The following is a 17,290-nucleotide window of genomic DNA, read 5'->3' as shown; positions in this document are numbered from 1 at the left end:
ATTATGTTGCAAACAAGGCTCCTTGGATGACTTGTTGTTTTGGTTGGCTCAATAGATGGTTGACGTCATATTTGTATCAATAGCCAGGGTTTGACCCAATCCAGCTGGGGTTGGCTTTGGCCCCCAACCCTTGCCATTGTTGTAATTTTGAGAGTCGGACCTGTCATTGGGCTGGGAACTGAAAAAGATGATTCAGAATAAAATGCACTCAGTCCAATGTACAGTTTCGATAGTCACTCTTTCTTCTTCCCAAAGATTTTCATATTGTCTCTTATTGTTATAACTGAATATTTGCACCTTTGAATACAGTATTTGTGGAAGTTTTTTGTCAGCAATTTTGTTTCTGTGCAAACTCTTCTGAAGTCACTGGCAACATGCCACAGCACTATTCCACAGGCAGAATCAACCTTCCAGGACCTTGCAATAATATAGTTAGAACAAAGGGCTAGATTTTCTCATTTGTAATTGATGCATGGTGGCAAATGAGTTTCATGGCATTCAGTCCACCATGGCCAAGGTAAATACTCTCACATAATTTTCTGCTTTTGACCTCATTATTTATGTAATTGAGATGCTAATCACGTTTCTCAGGGAACCTCATGGTGAATGAGACAAAAATGCTTGCCACCAGCGAAATCTTCCGGTCTTTGTCACCCATTTTAAAGTCCAGTTGCACACCGCTTGAGATGCTGCAAGGCAGGAACAACCCTGCATGGGGTGGAGGAGGGGGGGGGCTGTCCTGTTCCCTCAGTTTGTTTAACCTCTCCTTCCAGCTAATCCACTCCAATCCAAGTAACGTCCTGGTAAACCTCTTCCGCAGCCTCTCCAAAGCATTCCCATCCTTCCTATAGCACAACATTCAAACCTTCACACTGCAGTCTAAATGTGAACTGCCCAAAGTATTAGAAAGTTGCAGCATGACTTGCCAACTTTTAAATTCAGTGCTCTGACTGATGATGGCAGGGAATGCCACATGCCTTGTCGACTTGAGTGTATGATGATATTTTAGTCGAGTGCAATTTGAGCCTACAACTTGATAGAGACTGAAGCTTAAACCCAGCACCTTCAACCACTCAACCACACTACCAGTGCTGTTCAGATATCAGCTGTACCCTCTCCCTTGTTTCTTTTGTACCTTTTGCACTCGGCGATCGCCCAAACTGCTTAGACCTGTCAGCTTTACTTGAATAAGTCATGACACAAGTAACTATAATTGTTTAAAGCCATATATACTGTACCCCAAGGTAGAGGAAGGAAAGAGTACAGCTCACCAGGTACCCGCCTCCTATACGTGGTTGGCTTTCTTGATTGGGATTAAAGTTATTTGGAAACGTGAATTTAATTCAAGCAATTTATGGTATTACTTAGATGAAAATGTACACAGATTGGCATCCTGCAGCCTGCAGGCAACATACATGACCAGTCACCTGTAGGGGTGGAACTTAATTGAAGTTTTTCTCAACAAGAATGTGATCTTTTTGCCTCCTAGCAGGTTAAGTTCCCACAGCTGCCATTCTCCTTGGCATGGCGGGGAATAGAAAGTTTTGTCAAGGATATCTATCTTTTAAAACAAAGATGTAAGTTTTTTTTCTCCCTCTCAGTGTCATTACTCTATGGAATTCACCAGAGACAGTGCAAGCTTGGGGTCATTTGACTTATTCAAGGCTGAGTTAGAAAGATCTTTGACAGATAAGGGAGTCAAGAGTTGTGGGGTTACACAAGAAACTGGGATTTGAGACCACAACCAGATCAGGAATACACAGCACCCTCCGAGTACTATGTCCCAAAGTAACAATCCAGGTAAGTAATGTTAAACTTTCCAAAGTCTTCAATTGTAACTCAGAGACTTTCACAGAGGGTCATGGGGAGAAGGGAATTGTCTACTGGAAGTTCACATTTCCTGGGTTTACCCCCCCCCACCGTGTTCATGCATCAGGACCTCCAAAGGATCCGATTTCCACCTTTGCTTGATGATCTGAAGACCAGAATATTTGGTACAAAAATTATTCATCTATTTGAAAAAAAAAATTGAAGTATTTAAGAGTGTGAAATATTTAATATTTAACTCTAGCATGGTTTGCAAACTCATGTATCTTAAAAATGTGCTCAGCTACAGTTACTAGCTACTAATGGCTAAAAACCATTTGATAATTACTTAACACCAATGAACATTCAATAAAACAAACAATACTCTAAATTGAGGTCATCACCTGTCATCAGCACATCCACCAGAAGGAACTCATTAGTTGGATTCTCAAAAGGCACAATAACTGATGCATGAGAGTTGACACATGCACTGACACTGACAGGGTCCATCTGCTGCGGAAGCAAGCCTACTCCTGACAAATGAAATGTCCACTCTTCGAACTGTTGAAGGAGTGTAAAACTGTTAGCCGCATACAAAATATGCAAATAACTGTTCACTGACTTAGAACAGAAGTTTCAAGCCATTTGTAATTAGTGATTCATAATGCTCAATAAACAGGAAGCAGATTGGAAGCTCCAATGTTAGCAACTGGCCAGCAGAATAAAAGAAATCTGCACAAAGAACTAAATTAAAAAGATGCTTATTGTCTTAAAGATTCAGGTAAATTTTCCCGTCAAGTATGGAGACTGAAGAAATATACTTGAATGCATTTCAATTCCATGTACATTCTATAAGGGTGGACAAGGTAAGTGTAGCAACTAATCCAATGCACATATCATACTTGCCTGGTGTCAGCTGTGGCTCAAGTGCCTCAGAATCTAAAGATTGTGGATTCAAGTCCCATACTGGAAACTTAAAAAAAGTTCTAAGCTGACACTCCACTTCCGTACCAGGGGAGTGCAGACAGTCAGAGGGGGCTTCCTTTGGATGAAATGTTAAGCTGAGACCTCATTTACTTTCTTTGATGGACATACAAGGTCCCGTGACAGTACTTTGGAAAAGAAGAAAGGGAGACTTGTCCTAGGTCTCCTGAGCAATATTTAACCATCTACGAACACCATGAAAATACATGATCTAGTCATTATCACATTTCTGTCTGTGACAGCTCGCTGGATATAAAATTGCTGTTGCTTTTCTTCTGTTAAAACAGGTTCATGATAACATTGACCAGTATCATGTCAAAATCTGAAACTGGAAGGGCATTAGTGGGCTAAGAATACTATCATGGATATTACTGGCTCTTCAAAGAAGACTCACCAGTCTGCTTCCTTAAGATCCACTCCAATGTGTGTCAGAAGGCAAGGTATAATCCCAGCTTACTTCAATGCTATAACTGAAACACTATAGGAAGCTACTCTGTTTGGAACACAAAGTTCTAAACCCATCCACCAATGATCAAAATACATGGGGCATGACAGATCCAACCCCAAATGTCTGCAGAGGAAAGGGCAAGGAGCCAGTCCTCCAGTCTAAGTCTGGACCATAACTAAATGCAAGAGGGAAACCATGTCGCTTGGGAAGGAAGTGAGGTCCCATTAACAGCGAGGTCCTGGGTGCTGGCAAAGGATGATGTCCAGGAGTGGGGAATGCATTTTTTTTGTCAATGCTGTGTGGGGCATTGAAGGGCTGTGTTTAATCCTTTTAGTAGCTTTTTTTTTGGAGTGTGGGGGAAAAGAAGAGGGTGGTGGCTATAGGATCTGCCAGGAGATGGGGCCTCCATAAGGATATTGGCAGGAACGCACTATGGAACCACAAGGGATCTGTCGGGACACAAGAAGACAGCAAAGGGACTTGGAAAAACAAAGGGGCAGGGAGACTGTAGGAAGGGAACTAACAATGAACACGGAGATGGCACAAGGGATATTTGATGACACAGGAAGATACAATGGGACAGAAGATAGACATGGGAAGTACAAGGGGGCTCTGGGGAGCTAGATTGTGCAGCAAGTGGATGGGGCTGATATAACACAAACACAAAGGGGCCAAACAGGGGGAGTCATAGGAAAATCTGTTGTGAGATCGGGGGCTTCAGCAGGCTGAGGGAGGGGGAGACAGGGAACCTGCAATAGGGTGGGGAGAGGTAGGAAGGTGGCAAGGGGACTGGGAGGAAAATGAGGAGTCAATCAAGGGGCTAAGAGAGAAATGATGAGGGTGCAGGGATGAGGTTACATGTGAACTGGGAGGAAGAGGGAAGGTAAAAGGCAAATTTGAGAGAGAGGGGATTTCTGTAGCAGGTCTGGAATAGAGAAGGACTCAAAGGAGCTCAGAGACAGAGGGAGGCTTCTAGATGTGGGAGGCAGGCTTCAATACAGGAAAAGAGGCGGCAAAGGAACACCGAGCTAACTAGGAAAACATAAAATCACAGAGGTAATGAATGATTTGCAAATGAATGGATTATCTCTAGCCTAAAGCTGCATATATTCATGAATGGCTGCATGGGGAAGATTGTAGCAAATATTATTGTAATGAATAATGTTGTTAAATGTAAATATGAGAATGAGATCTGAGATGCAGTAGAAAGAGTAGTAATGGTCTGTTTAACATATTTCAGCCTCATGAATATATGATGGAAATACATTGGCAGCAACCTCACCCAGTTTTGTGAAAGGTGTGCTCATAATGGTTCCATTTTTATGCAAAAGAATTTCAGTTATTTTGAAAGAACCATTTGGTAACATATGCTTCTTGCCTTATGTCAATTTAAATTCTGTGGTCTTCAGGAAATTAACATTTTGTTGGGGAAATTTGGCTTTAAATTTAGATTGATAAATTGAGAATATCGATGAATTCTTCTAATTCTGCTTCTGGGTGAGTCCAAATGCTGTATGCATCAACACAAGTACAGAAGGTAATGTTGTATGTGATTCCTAATAAAGGAGGTTGAGGATAATTTTATTTGCACAAGATGTAAGCATTTTTTGGCAAGACCAATATTTGTTGCCCATTCCTAGTTCCCTTGAACTGAGTGACTCTCTAGGCCAATTCAGAGGGCAGTTAAGAATCTGTTGATTCTGTTGATCTGGAGTGACATGCAACCCAGACCAGATTGGGACAGCAGATTTTCCTTCCTTCAAAGTCATGAGTGAACCAAATAGGTTTTAAAGCAGTAACAGTAGTTATAATAGTTCTCATTAAACTTTTTTTGAAATGGAATGCCTGAAAACCAAAACAATCATTAAGGGGAACCATTGAGAAAAGCTGTCCCAACAGCCCCCAGTGTTTAGGAAGTTCCACAAGGAACTTGAGCAAGTAACGTTCTGACACTGATAGCAGACACAAAGTTACTTCATTCTGAAATTTTGCTGCATTTTAGTGAACACAGTTCTTCAGAGTAACATGACTTCATGATCTAGAGATCTGAGTTCATTTTTGTCCATGTTTGTGACCTTTGAGAGTTGAAACTTGTTCAGAGAAACATTTTTTTTAAATGAAAATAAATAGAAATCTATGTGAGAAGGATGAAGGAAAAAGGACTTAATCTCATATACAGCATGATACAGTGTTTCGCAAGACTTGCTAGATTCATATGGAAACCAGCAGTTTTAAAACTGCATAATAAGTTAGACGGACTATTCTGAAACTTTCCAGAGATTCTAAAGCACCCATCATACAAAGGAACGAAACTGGATATAGAATTCTAGATAAGGCTGAATGAAGATCTTGGATAAGGACACCACAGTGCTTTTTTTGGACTTACTGGATCATATAAATATTATAGACAAATATAGCATAAAATTGAAAATTTTGTACTTAATAAGGCAGGAAACATTTGTGGAGAAAGGCAGGGTTAATGCTGCAAATTGATGATGTTTTGTTTGGAACATTCTCTGTTATTCTGATTTCCAACAGCTTTTCTTTTTATCCTAATGCTACCTATGTTTTTGCTGCATCCTCACATCACTAAATATGAACCTTTTGAGACTCATCTTGTATAACACAGATCTCTCTTGCTTTTAGTTTCTCTTAACCCTTCCTCCGATCATTAATTATAGATGATGATGAGAAATGAGAGTACATACCTGAGAACACTTAAAGATAATAGTTGCACAATGATCGTTTTTTCCCAGTGTTGACGGAGAGAATTGAAAAGGTACTTCAAGCGTAGACTGAGGATTCACAACTAACTGTAAACAGGAAGGAATCAAAACAAAATCAATACTGAGCTTTATGGCCTAGTTCCTTTATCGTGCTATGCTTACAGTACGGACATTATTGTGAGTTTAGTGGAGGCTGATGTTTAAATACTTTGTGGTCAGTCACCAGAGAAGGGCTTTTAGGACCAAAAGCATTAGAATTTGTTCACAGAATCTCAGAATTTAGAATTTTTTTTTGTTTATTATTTTGAAAACCTGAATCTTCCATAGGTGAATGGTACGTGAGACCACTGGGAAATAAACTAAGACCTGATATGGTGAGTTTCCAGTTGAGCCATGAATTTCTTTTAGGGGCTGTGCAGAAAATATTTCACATCATTTTTTTAATATCTGTGTTAAATTTCTTAAAGTATTCATCAAATCAAGTTCAGCTTGCTCATGAGTAAGTTAAATTAGACCACATGTGGTGGTATCATCTTCCTGGAATATTTTTATGCTTTACAGATACAATGTGATAATTCACAACAGATGGCATTTGAGAAAGAAACATATTTTACACTGACGTCATAATGCTCTGTGTCTTCTGCTACAGCTGTGCATTTATTGCATGCACGTTAAGCCTTTCCAACTACTTAAGGAAAAATGCTGCAGCCTCATGATTTGATTGAAAATAATTATATGGGTGGGCAGTTAAGACAGTGCAACCTCCCCTGCATAAGATCACACAGACAACTTGGTGTTCATGCTTGTGTGCTGTTCATAACCTCCACATCTGTTTGGAAGGATACGAAAATGTGGGTGTTGCTTAGACCTTGAAAGATAACCTGTGTCCTGCTCGTCTCGAATTCTCTGTAGTATCGTAGGGATCATGGCCTTTTTCTGAATATCGAGTGAAAGCTAGGGATAAGTTTAGCTTTTAACATCAAGGGCGAGCAACGTGTGATTTCTAGTTTCACCTTTCGTGATATAAGAAATGTAGCAGAGCAGAAACAGAGGTGCAAGGAACCCCTCCAGTTTCTACTCAACCTCAGACAAGTTTTGATCTCGCCCTTTATAAGGGGAACTGCGTTGATTGCAGAAAAAGATTTTTCAGCAAAAATGGATGCAGGTGTTGTCGAGTAAACTGAAGCAGCTTTTCAAAACTATCCACAAGCAGTGAACAGGAGGAAGGAGATGTTTATTCCCTTCAGAGGGTAGAAAACCTTACAGCCAAAACCTCCAAAGACAGTGAGAACATGTATCTAAAGAGATAACTGGCAGAAGCCCAGCTCCAAACTTGGCTGGAACACCAAATGTCACATCATGACCTATTCAGGTAAGAATCCCAGAACGTAGTCCTTGGAAATATTTGCACCCCATCTGCACCATCACAATTCAAATATCTTCCTCTCAATTCCCTTCAAGCTTTGACAGACATATTGCCTGACCTCTTTTCCCTCTGATGCACAATCTGTATTTCATCACTATTGGAATCTTCTTAAACCTCACAATCTCGGACAAGAGTTTTGAAGTTTAAGTGTCTCTGGACAGGAAGCCAATATATGTCAACAAGCACTGAGGTGATTAGGACTGCTGGCAATTGCTAAAGGCAGCAGAATTTTCAATCAGCTCAATTTACTGCGGTTGCAGCTAGGAGATTAGCCAGGAGAGCATTGAAAAGTCAAGTTCAGAGGTAACAAAAGCAGAAATGTGAAATTAAGCCGACGATGAACTGAAGCAAAAGACAGAAGTGGAAGTAAGTGATCTTAGTGCTGTTGGGGCAAGTGGAAGCTGATCAAATATGACACCAAGATTGTAAACAGACTGGTTCAGCCTCAGACAATGGCCAGAGAGAGACAGAGAAAGACTCAAGGTCAGGAAACTAAAATTATAGTGTGGAAGGGCTGATTTATCCAATATCTAGCTAGTGCGCATTTCTGCTCATTAAGTTATGGATGTCAAAAATCCATCTTTAGCATAATGGCATTAAGTTACTTTTCTGTAAAATGCAGAGTCCTAGACAAAAAACAAGCGCTCTGACTATGATAACGCTTCTTATTGATACTCACGACTTTTCTAGGATCAATCTCTACTGAGAAAACTCCTGGGTTACTGTTAACTACTTCCAATTTCAGAGTCTCAACAGTAGAATTAGCCAGAGGGATCATCTGCCAAACCCGTCTGCACAAAAAATTAGGACACAAGGCACAGTTAATACATTGGAATAATCATTTTGTGTAGATCAAGAAATAGCTGATATTTTAAATACATCAATGAATAATTCATCCTGCATGCAATTTTTAGCAGAATTGCCACATTATACACAAAGTGTTAACACAAAACATTAAATTATTAATAATCAAAATGTCATTTAAGTAATGGACTGAGATGCTTTAATTTCAAATTAAAGCAGTATTTTTTTCTGAACAAGAGTAGCATTTATTGAGTTCCCTTTCAGTATCTATTTTGTGCTGGTGCACTTATGTTGTTGTGAGATATTTTGGCACAACGCAAATACTCAGCTGTTCTTTGGAATTATATAGGGATAAGCGGCAAATTCCCACCGTGCTTTTCCTATTAGGCTTTTCAAATTAACCTTACCTTAAATTGAAAACAGATGCAAAATCATCTACGGAAATAAAATTGCTGAATAAAAAGCATCAATACTTTCATTGGGACATGGGAATAAGATATGGCCATGACATTACTAACAAACTTTAAACCTTGAATTTCTAATCATGGATGAACAAATTTGACATTTCACAATATAAAACTACCTTTTCATGGTCAGTGAGGCAGTTCTACAGTAATTCTGAATTTAATAGAGAGTACACTGTTTAATAACAAAGTTGTACCTTATTAAAGGTACGGTGGGCGGCACGGTGGCACAGTGGTTAGCACTGCTGCCTCGCAGCGCCAGAGACCCGGGTTCAATTCCCGACTCAGGCGACTGACTGTGTGGAGTTTGCACATTCTCCCCGTGTCTGCGTGGGTTTCCTCCGGGTGCTCCGGTTTCCTCCCACAGTCCAAAGATGTGCAGGTCAGGTGAATTGGCCATGTTAAAATTGTCCGTAGTGTTAGGTAAGGGTTAAATGTAGGGGTATGGGTGGTTTGCGCTTCGGCGGGTCGGTGTGGACTTGTTGGGCCGAAGGGCCTGTTTCCACACTGTAAAGTAATCTAATCTAATCTAAAGAAGTTGTGGCACTTCACAGCACAACTAGGAGAATAAGATGAAAGATTCCCATCAGTTTAATGATTTCTAATTGATTACATTTGGGAGGAACTTCAACACCACAGTGAAAGAAGTTTCTAGATTTCTGCATGTAACTGTGTATTCGTGTTCAGTGTTGAAGGGTAGTGACAGGAACACTGGCAGTTTTGCCAACAATACAATCGTAAAATCTGACTACAATGAACAATTAAACTGTATTTCCCTCATCAGAAAGCACTGTGCAACAATAATTCATATCTATACATAGAATACTGGCATATGATTATTCCCTGCCTGAATTAGAAGGTGATAAGAAAGGCAAATAATTGGGTAGGTTGACTCCAGACAGATACTTAACCCATTCTCGCTGCCTGCACAATTAAGTGCTGGGAAAGTCGATCTTTTGGGGACCTTCTTGTTTCATCATCAATTGAGACCCTTTTAATCACTAATGAATGGTCTCCAACTAAGAACCTCTACTGGACAAAACCAGATTTCTAGTTTCCTGGTAGGCAATGAAATGTCTGGTTTCCCAAGTAATCTGCACATTGAGTTGTGTGGGGCCTCCATTTGCATCTCCACCTGGGACCAATTTGGGGAAAGAATGGATGCAGGGAGCCAGGCACTGAAGGTCTAGTCACATCCCTTCTCTGCCTCTTCCCACCACCTTCACCCACCCCGGCCCCTCAAAAAGTAATCCCCATCTCGTGGGAAGAAAATGATGTACCATCTCACTGTTTGATCCCCTAAAGCCTGGGCTTCTAGCAAAAATCTTTAGGAATCTAAAGTTGTTGGCCTCTGACTGGTCAGCAGCTTCTAGGGTGTTAGGTTTTCACTACTGAGGCTCATGATTCACTGAGAAACTCACTAGTCAGCTCTTAAGTAGCTAACTGGAGATTTGTCCAGTGAGTCTTCTCGTTGCTAGGTGTGAGAGTCAGTCACCCATATAGACATTTGGCCCCACATTTAATACTTGAGGCACTACATCTTGCCCATGCAAATAGACTATTCAATACAGCCAGTCTACTTTAGTATTGACCTTCTTGCAAACAATAGTCTCAGTCTCAACCACTACCCAATTTAATACTGAATATTTGCATAGTTTCTCTCAAACAGTATCACAGGAATTGAACTCATCAGACCAAATGCAAATTTTCCTTCTTCTTTCTTCCAGTTGATCTTGTGTCATCATTGAACTCTCTATGTAGATCATTTAGCTAGACGGAAGAATGTGCTTCTCTCTATCCTGTCTAAATCCAGTCATGTATCATACCACACTGTAATCTGCATTGATTTTAGACAGACAATTTTTCACATCCTCTTTTCATTTATATTTCCTTTAACTAGACAGCATCCTTGTGAATTTTGCACACAATAGACTCTGATGTCTCACTGAGATTTTATATTGACTTATTATTACTAGTATCTTTAATACTTTTTGTGATAAAAAAGACACTGAGTATCATTCAAAATGTCCAATCCACTTGATGTTTTCCCATTAACATTTGAACTGTATCCAAAATTCCTTTGTTCCTTCACAGCACAAAGTTCACCTTATTAAGAATATAACTATTATATATTTCCAAAATATATGACTTCATATCTACTTTCACTCAATTTCATGTGCCATTTTTAGCCCATTCCTGCATCTTATCAATATCCTATTAAAGTTCCTTTGATCTTCTAAATCCTGAAGAAGGGCTAATGCCCGAAACGTCGATTCTCCTGTTCCCTAGATGCTGCCTGACCTGCTGCGCTTTTCCAGCAACACATTTCCATCTCTGTCTCAGTAATACTCAAGTGAAGTTCCCACCAAACAGTTTCATAGTGGGGGAAGGGGATCAGACATAAGACTAATTAGAATGCAAGACATTTTGTCCCAAGCGAAGCTATTATCTACTTATTGTGATCTCCTCTCCTAAAGATACTGTTGAGTTGCAATTTCATTCATACTTGATTCACTTTGCTATCTCAATCAAAATGCCCAATAATCAATTACAATCCTTTGCAGCAAATGCTCATTGCTTATTTAATTGCAGAGACATCACAACAGAATCCAAATCACATATTAAAACGTACACATATCTAATGAGAATAATAAACAGAAGCAGAAAATGTGGTTTATTTTCACCTTTCTCACATGTGAACTGAGGATTGGTTTGGGACCTTTGTTGTCTGTACAGCTTAGTAAACAGTATTCTACTGATAATGCCTTAACATTGGGAAAATTTAACTCATTGTCATCAAAAGCCAGACTCTACGGCCACATTTCAGAATTGCAGATGAGATTGCATAAATAACTTTAGTATTTCACTTTCATTCCTGATCAAAGGTTGGCCCAGTGTCTGGATCACTGGAGACAAGATAGGACACAAAACCCATTGATCTCCACAGGAGTTGCCTGCAAAATTTGAACTTTTAACAAGCGATTAATTTACCCTCCGGGACATTGTGTAAAAGTATCTGACCCTGAGCTACAATCGGGATTTCAGACAATTCTGCAGTACTTACCTGGATAGCAATGCTGGAAATGTTGGACAAATTAAAACCTCATCTATCTCCTGAGACCCTGACATCCTATTGACACTTCTAGGTAACCCATATCCAGAGATAATCTAACTCCAGCTCCCCTTCAACAAGCTGACCCTCCCAACCATGCTAACCCCTGACCACTTATCTACCACATCTCCAGCTGACTAGACTTAACTCCCACTACCTGACTCCTACCTGACTCCACTGGACTACCCCTCCTGAGCCAACTACCCACCCAACTTAACCCAACTACCTGACTATCCCCAGATCCAATTTGACTAGTTTGTGAACTGATCACCCCTCACAACTTGACCTGACCATCCCTGACCACTCACCCACCTGAACTACCTGGCACCCCACTCATTTACCTCACTCATCTGTCAACTTTACCCTTTTTTATTACTCACTCACTCACCCATTCACTAACATTCAAACTGGACCTTTAAACTGACCCAGTGCTATAAGGGCTATGTCCAGTCCTCCCACTGATCTACAGCTTTGGAATGGATGCTGTGGTTTGTGGTTCTGGGGATTCTGGTCTCAGAAGACCCACCAGGAAATGCAGAGTATCATTGGGACATGTTAAGGTTCGAACATAGTCACAAATCTAATGATGCTTGCTGTTCCATGGAAGGTCCAGGATAATATAATCTTCTGATATCAAACAGGCCAGTTAGGTCATGTATGAATATCAGGTGTACCTTATGGTGCTCTAAATGAGCTGTTGTAACTGTGGTGAAAATCTCACCGACATTTACCCAGTGTTTCTCCCAATCTTCCAACAAAGTTACAGTGTCTTAATCCCAAGGAAACTCCACATATGAATATTCATAGATGAACTCAGCACAGCAGCCTTACTACAAGGTAACAAGGTGTGGAAAGCTAATGCAGTCCAATTTCATTAATGCCAGTTCATTTCCACAGATAATGCTTTCGTAACCTTTCTGAATTTTGCTGGTCTTTATCTTTGGATTAAATGGAGTAAAATCAGACCTCGGTCTCAGTGGCTAGAGCTTTTGGTCAGTGGGAAAGTAATCGAGTTCACTGCTCAAGATCTAGTGACTTCTCTTGGCATGCAATTCCTTTACTTAATATCATTATGAATTTGGAAATCAAGTTGAGGAAATCTCCAGACAGTCAGCACTGTTATCAAGCAGTATAAACAGCCAGTCACATTTAGGTATTTGTTCTGACAATAAAGAAAAGTAATCTCTTCACTTTTAATTTTTAGACTTTACAGATGAGGGAAAAGGAAGAGATTGGGACATGGGAATAAGATATGGCCATGACATTACTAACAAACTTTAAACCTTGAATTTCTAATCATGGATGAACAAATTTGACATTTCACAATAGACTCTGATGTCTCACTGAGATTTTATATTGACTTATTATTACTAGTATCTTTAATACTTTTTGTGATAAAAAAGACACTGAGTATCATTCAAAATGTCCAATCCACTTGATGTTTTCCCATTAACATTTGAACTGTGTCCAAAATTCCTTTGTTCCTTCACAGCACAAAGTTCACCTTATTAAGAATATAACTATTATATATTTCCAAAATATATGACTTCATATCTACTTTCACTCAATTTCATGTGCCATTTTTAGCCCATTCCTGCATCTTATCAATATCCTATTAAAGTTCCTTTGATCTTCTAAATAATGAATTATACCTTCGATTTTGTCATAATCTGAAAATTTTAACAGAATTCCCAATTGACTAGTGTACAAATCATTGAGAACTCAGTGAACCATTCCTGCTTTATGAGGTTGAATCATTTGTGTCTTTGACCCTTCTTTTCAATTTATTACAGGACCAGATTCTTTATGCCTGAACTGCAAACTACAGCTCTATTTACACAATTTACACATATTAAAAAAATGACATTTATAATTTACAAACATAATTTAGTGCTTCAATTACATTTTGTTAAAGGGTTTAAATATCAGTTATTATTTCATGGGAAATTATTGGAACCTTTCTTAGCTACTCAACACTTGTCTATTTTTTCTGTATAAATGTTACCATATAAATTTTATATACAAATTAAATATTAATCTTGTTATGTTTAGTTTTTTTTTCCTAGAAAAATGTAATTACATAGTTAATGCTATAGATGACAGAAGACTTTGACTTCAGAAGTAAAAGTAACCCACCTCATGTCTCTGCAATGCCTGTCCACAATCTCCAAGCCACAAGTCACGCATATGATGGAATACTCCATACTTTCCTGAATAGGTGCAGCTAAAACAATACTGAAGACACGTCACACCATCCAGGACTAGGCAACCTTCTTGACTGGCACCCAATCAATTATGTGCACCATTTACAAAATGGATCACAACAACTTCCACCACCTAGCTGGTCAAGCACAGCAGATACATGCAAGTATCATCACTTAGAAGTTCCTTTCCAATCCACACACCAACCTGACTGAAGCAGAAGTGTAAGTTTAAGGATATGCAGTAAATCATTTAGAACTGAGATTAAGATAATTTTTTTCACCAAGAGATTAGGGAGCCTGTGAAATTCACTACCACAGAAAGCAGTCAAGGCCAAAACACTAATTTCTGGACAGGGTTGGACACAGCACTTGGGACCAAAGGAATCAAAGGATATGAGGGAAAAGCAGGAAGATGTGATTGGATTGGATGATCGGCTATGACTATAATGATTGGTGGAACATGCTCGAATGACTAAATGACCCACTCCTGTTCCTATGTTTTTTATGACTTGGAAATATATCATCATTCTTTCATTACTGTTGGGTCAAAATCCTGGAATTCCCTCCAGAATTACTGTGGATCATTAACTGTGATCCACAGCCTGCAGCAGTTCAAGAAGGCAGCTTACCATATCTTTCTCTAAGGCAATTAGAGAGTATTCCCTTATCAGCGACTCCCTGATTATTTTTTAAACCGTTGATACTGTTCTCTGAACAAGCAGCAGTAGCAAGTATCCAGAGGTATCTTCATGGTGACATCCCATCTTTGTGCACCAGATCACGAACCCAGTCTGAACACTTTTATTTGGCTTTCTTGAGCAAAGACTTATTAGTCAAAAATGTTTTTGTTATCCCCCTAAAGTGAATTGTTGCAGAGAGAAATCTGTGTTTTTATTTTTCATGTGTTTATACTTGCTATTTAAAGTAGTAAATGTTTTTATTTTTATATTATAAACAAAGTGTGTTAACCAATTTGCATCATGATTGAACAAGATTTGTTCATAGAAAGACAGTAATGTGTGTTAATTAAATAAATCTGATTGATAGATATTTTCATTTTAAATCCATTATCAAGAAAATATGTGATTGGGCGTTTTGGGATCAAGGATAAACAATTATAGTTACGTTATGACGGACAGGGATTCTTCTTGTTTTGATCATAACTTTCCATAATGTGCTAATTCTCCATTCTCACCCAGATTTTGTTAACGAGATAAATAGGATAAGAAGGATGTAAAGCAGCATGGAAAAATTATCAAACTTTTGCCTGTTTTATTAGCTTACCAAATACATAAGGTGGTTAAATAATTGTTCAAAAATTGTTGTTATGGAAATACCTCCAAAACTATGGTCAGGAATTTCCACTGGATTTAAATTCTGAAGACAAATTTCTCAGCTGATGACAGCAGATAACAACATTGGTCAGTGCCAGCATTCTGCACAAAACAGAAATTTAAAGTTCTTCCTCAAGAAAGTGACTGATCCCTGCTCCTTCACAAGGGTAAAGGGCAGCAACTTCTCTCGCTTACCTCACACTCACAGGGTCAGTCTTACTTGACCACTGCACAGACATCTCACACTCAGTCACAGTCTGCAAGTCTCAGCATCACTGCATGGTGTGCCCTCTGTTATGGACCAGGCCAGACCCCTCAAAGCAGTTCAAGAAAGTAGCCCAGACCTTAAATTTGCTAGCTGTTTTAAGCAGGTGTAACACAGATATTCTCGGAGGGATGCAGTTGGTCAAACCACTTTGTTTTAAACAAAACAGAATTTATTTACAGTATTACCAAATAAACAAACAAAAGAGAACAGAATACCTAATAACTTAAGATTAGCGTAGTGCTGGAAAAGCACAGCAGGTCTTTTGCCCAAAACATTGATTTTCCTGCTCCAAGGATGCTGCCTGACCTGCTGTGCTTTTCCAGCACTACTCTAATCTTGACTCTAATCTCCAGCATCTGCAATACCCACTTCCACCTACCTAATAGCTTAACCCATCTGAACACCCAACAGATCATTCCAATTTAATCAAGATATTCCAAATACTTGCAACAATACCCATAAACACTCCTTGGCACAAAAGGTAAAATCAAACACAGGGTCTTAGAGGAAAGGAGCCAGAGACAGAAGGTCAGCATGGACCTGCTTCATTGGGGGTCGAGAGTGTGTTGCTGGAAAAGCACAGCAGGTCAGGCAGCATCCGAGAAGCAGGAAAATCCACGTTTTGGGCAAAAGCCCTTCATCAGGAAGGGCTCAACCTCTCTCTTTATCTCATTGCAGGAGAGATTAAGAGGACCAAGGCCAGAAAGATGGTGGGGTACTAGATATGAAGACCCCCACTGCTTTCGAGGATGAGGCAATGAACAGTTTGGAAAGACTGGGACCATTCCTGCGGTGAAGAGGAGTGAAGCCTAAATGACACTGCACTCTGTCCTTCTCAGATGTGCATGAAGACAAACACTTTGGTCTGCTTAAAATTATTCTACATTATCACCATCCACTCCTTTTGCTTCTCTTCTGCTGGTGCTAGCCTCAAACAGCAGAAGTGTCACCACCTGTGCCAGCACCATCTCTGAGGAGAAAGCCTGTGGACCCTCACAGGATGCATCAGCAAGGTGTTCACCTGCGCTCTCCATCACTACAGAGACAGTCAGCTCAATAGTTACTCTAGCCAGATCAGGCCTACACACAATATTTTTTTACATCGCAGGCCTGCGTCTTTAGTTACTGAAGTATTGAGTATCTTGATTGCGTAGAAATAAATTGGGAAGGGGAAGCTAATTTTTGAATAGAATAGAATTCCCACAATGTGGAAGCAAGCCATTCTGCCCATCAAGTCCACATTGACTCTCCGAAGAGCATTAAACCCAGACCCCGCCTCCTAAACTATCCCTGTAATCCTGCATTTCCCATGGGTACTTCAACCAAGCCTGCACATCCCTGTACACTAGGGCAATTTAGCATGGCCAATCCACCTAACCTATACATCTTCAGACTGTGGCAGGAAACTGGAGCACCTGGAAGACACGGGCAGAATACGCAAACTCTACACAAACAGTCGTCCGAGGGAGGAACTGAACCCATTGTGAGGCAGCAGCGCTAACCACTGAGCCATCGTGCCACCCTGTTGGTGAGTTGCACAATTAATGAGATGCAAATGTCTTATGTAGGCTTCTTGCGACCCGATAGCGAGAACCAAGGCTCCAATAGATTGTTGTATCAGGCTTAAAAATTTAAATGTTGTTTCTCTCTGTGCCGATGCTGCCAGAGCTGTCAAGTTTCTTCAGCATTTTGTTTTTACTTGAAACATCAAGTA

General features: G+C 39.8%; 1 protein-coding gene across 1 annotated transcript in view; it reads right to left on the bottom strand.

Annotated features, from left to right (window-relative positions):
* The window catches only part of LOC122555067 (cilia- and flagella-associated protein 47-like), a 451,312-nt gene that overhangs the window by 70,173 nt on the left and 363,849 nt on the right, over window positions 1-17,290 (bottom strand). The window contains exons 55-57 of the mRNA XM_043700727.1: window positions 8,070-8,181; window positions 5,947-6,051; window positions 2,211-2,367 (exon numbers count right to left, since the gene is read on the bottom strand). Of these exons, the coding sequence (XP_043556662.1) occupies window positions 2,211-2,367; window positions 5,947-6,051; window positions 8,070-8,181 (374 nt within the window). The remainder of the gene's footprint in view (window positions 1-2,210; window positions 2,368-5,946; window positions 6,052-8,069; window positions 8,182-17,290) is intronic.

Source organism: Chiloscyllium plagiosum, chromosome 12 (assembly GCF_004010195.1).
Source record: "Chiloscyllium plagiosum isolate BGI_BamShark_2017 chromosome 12, ASM401019v2, whole genome shotgun sequence".
Lineage (NCBI taxonomy): Eukaryota > Metazoa > Chordata > Chondrichthyes > Orectolobiformes > Hemiscylliidae > Chiloscyllium > Chiloscyllium plagiosum.
This window is presented reverse-complemented; position numbering and strand designations above follow the sequence as displayed.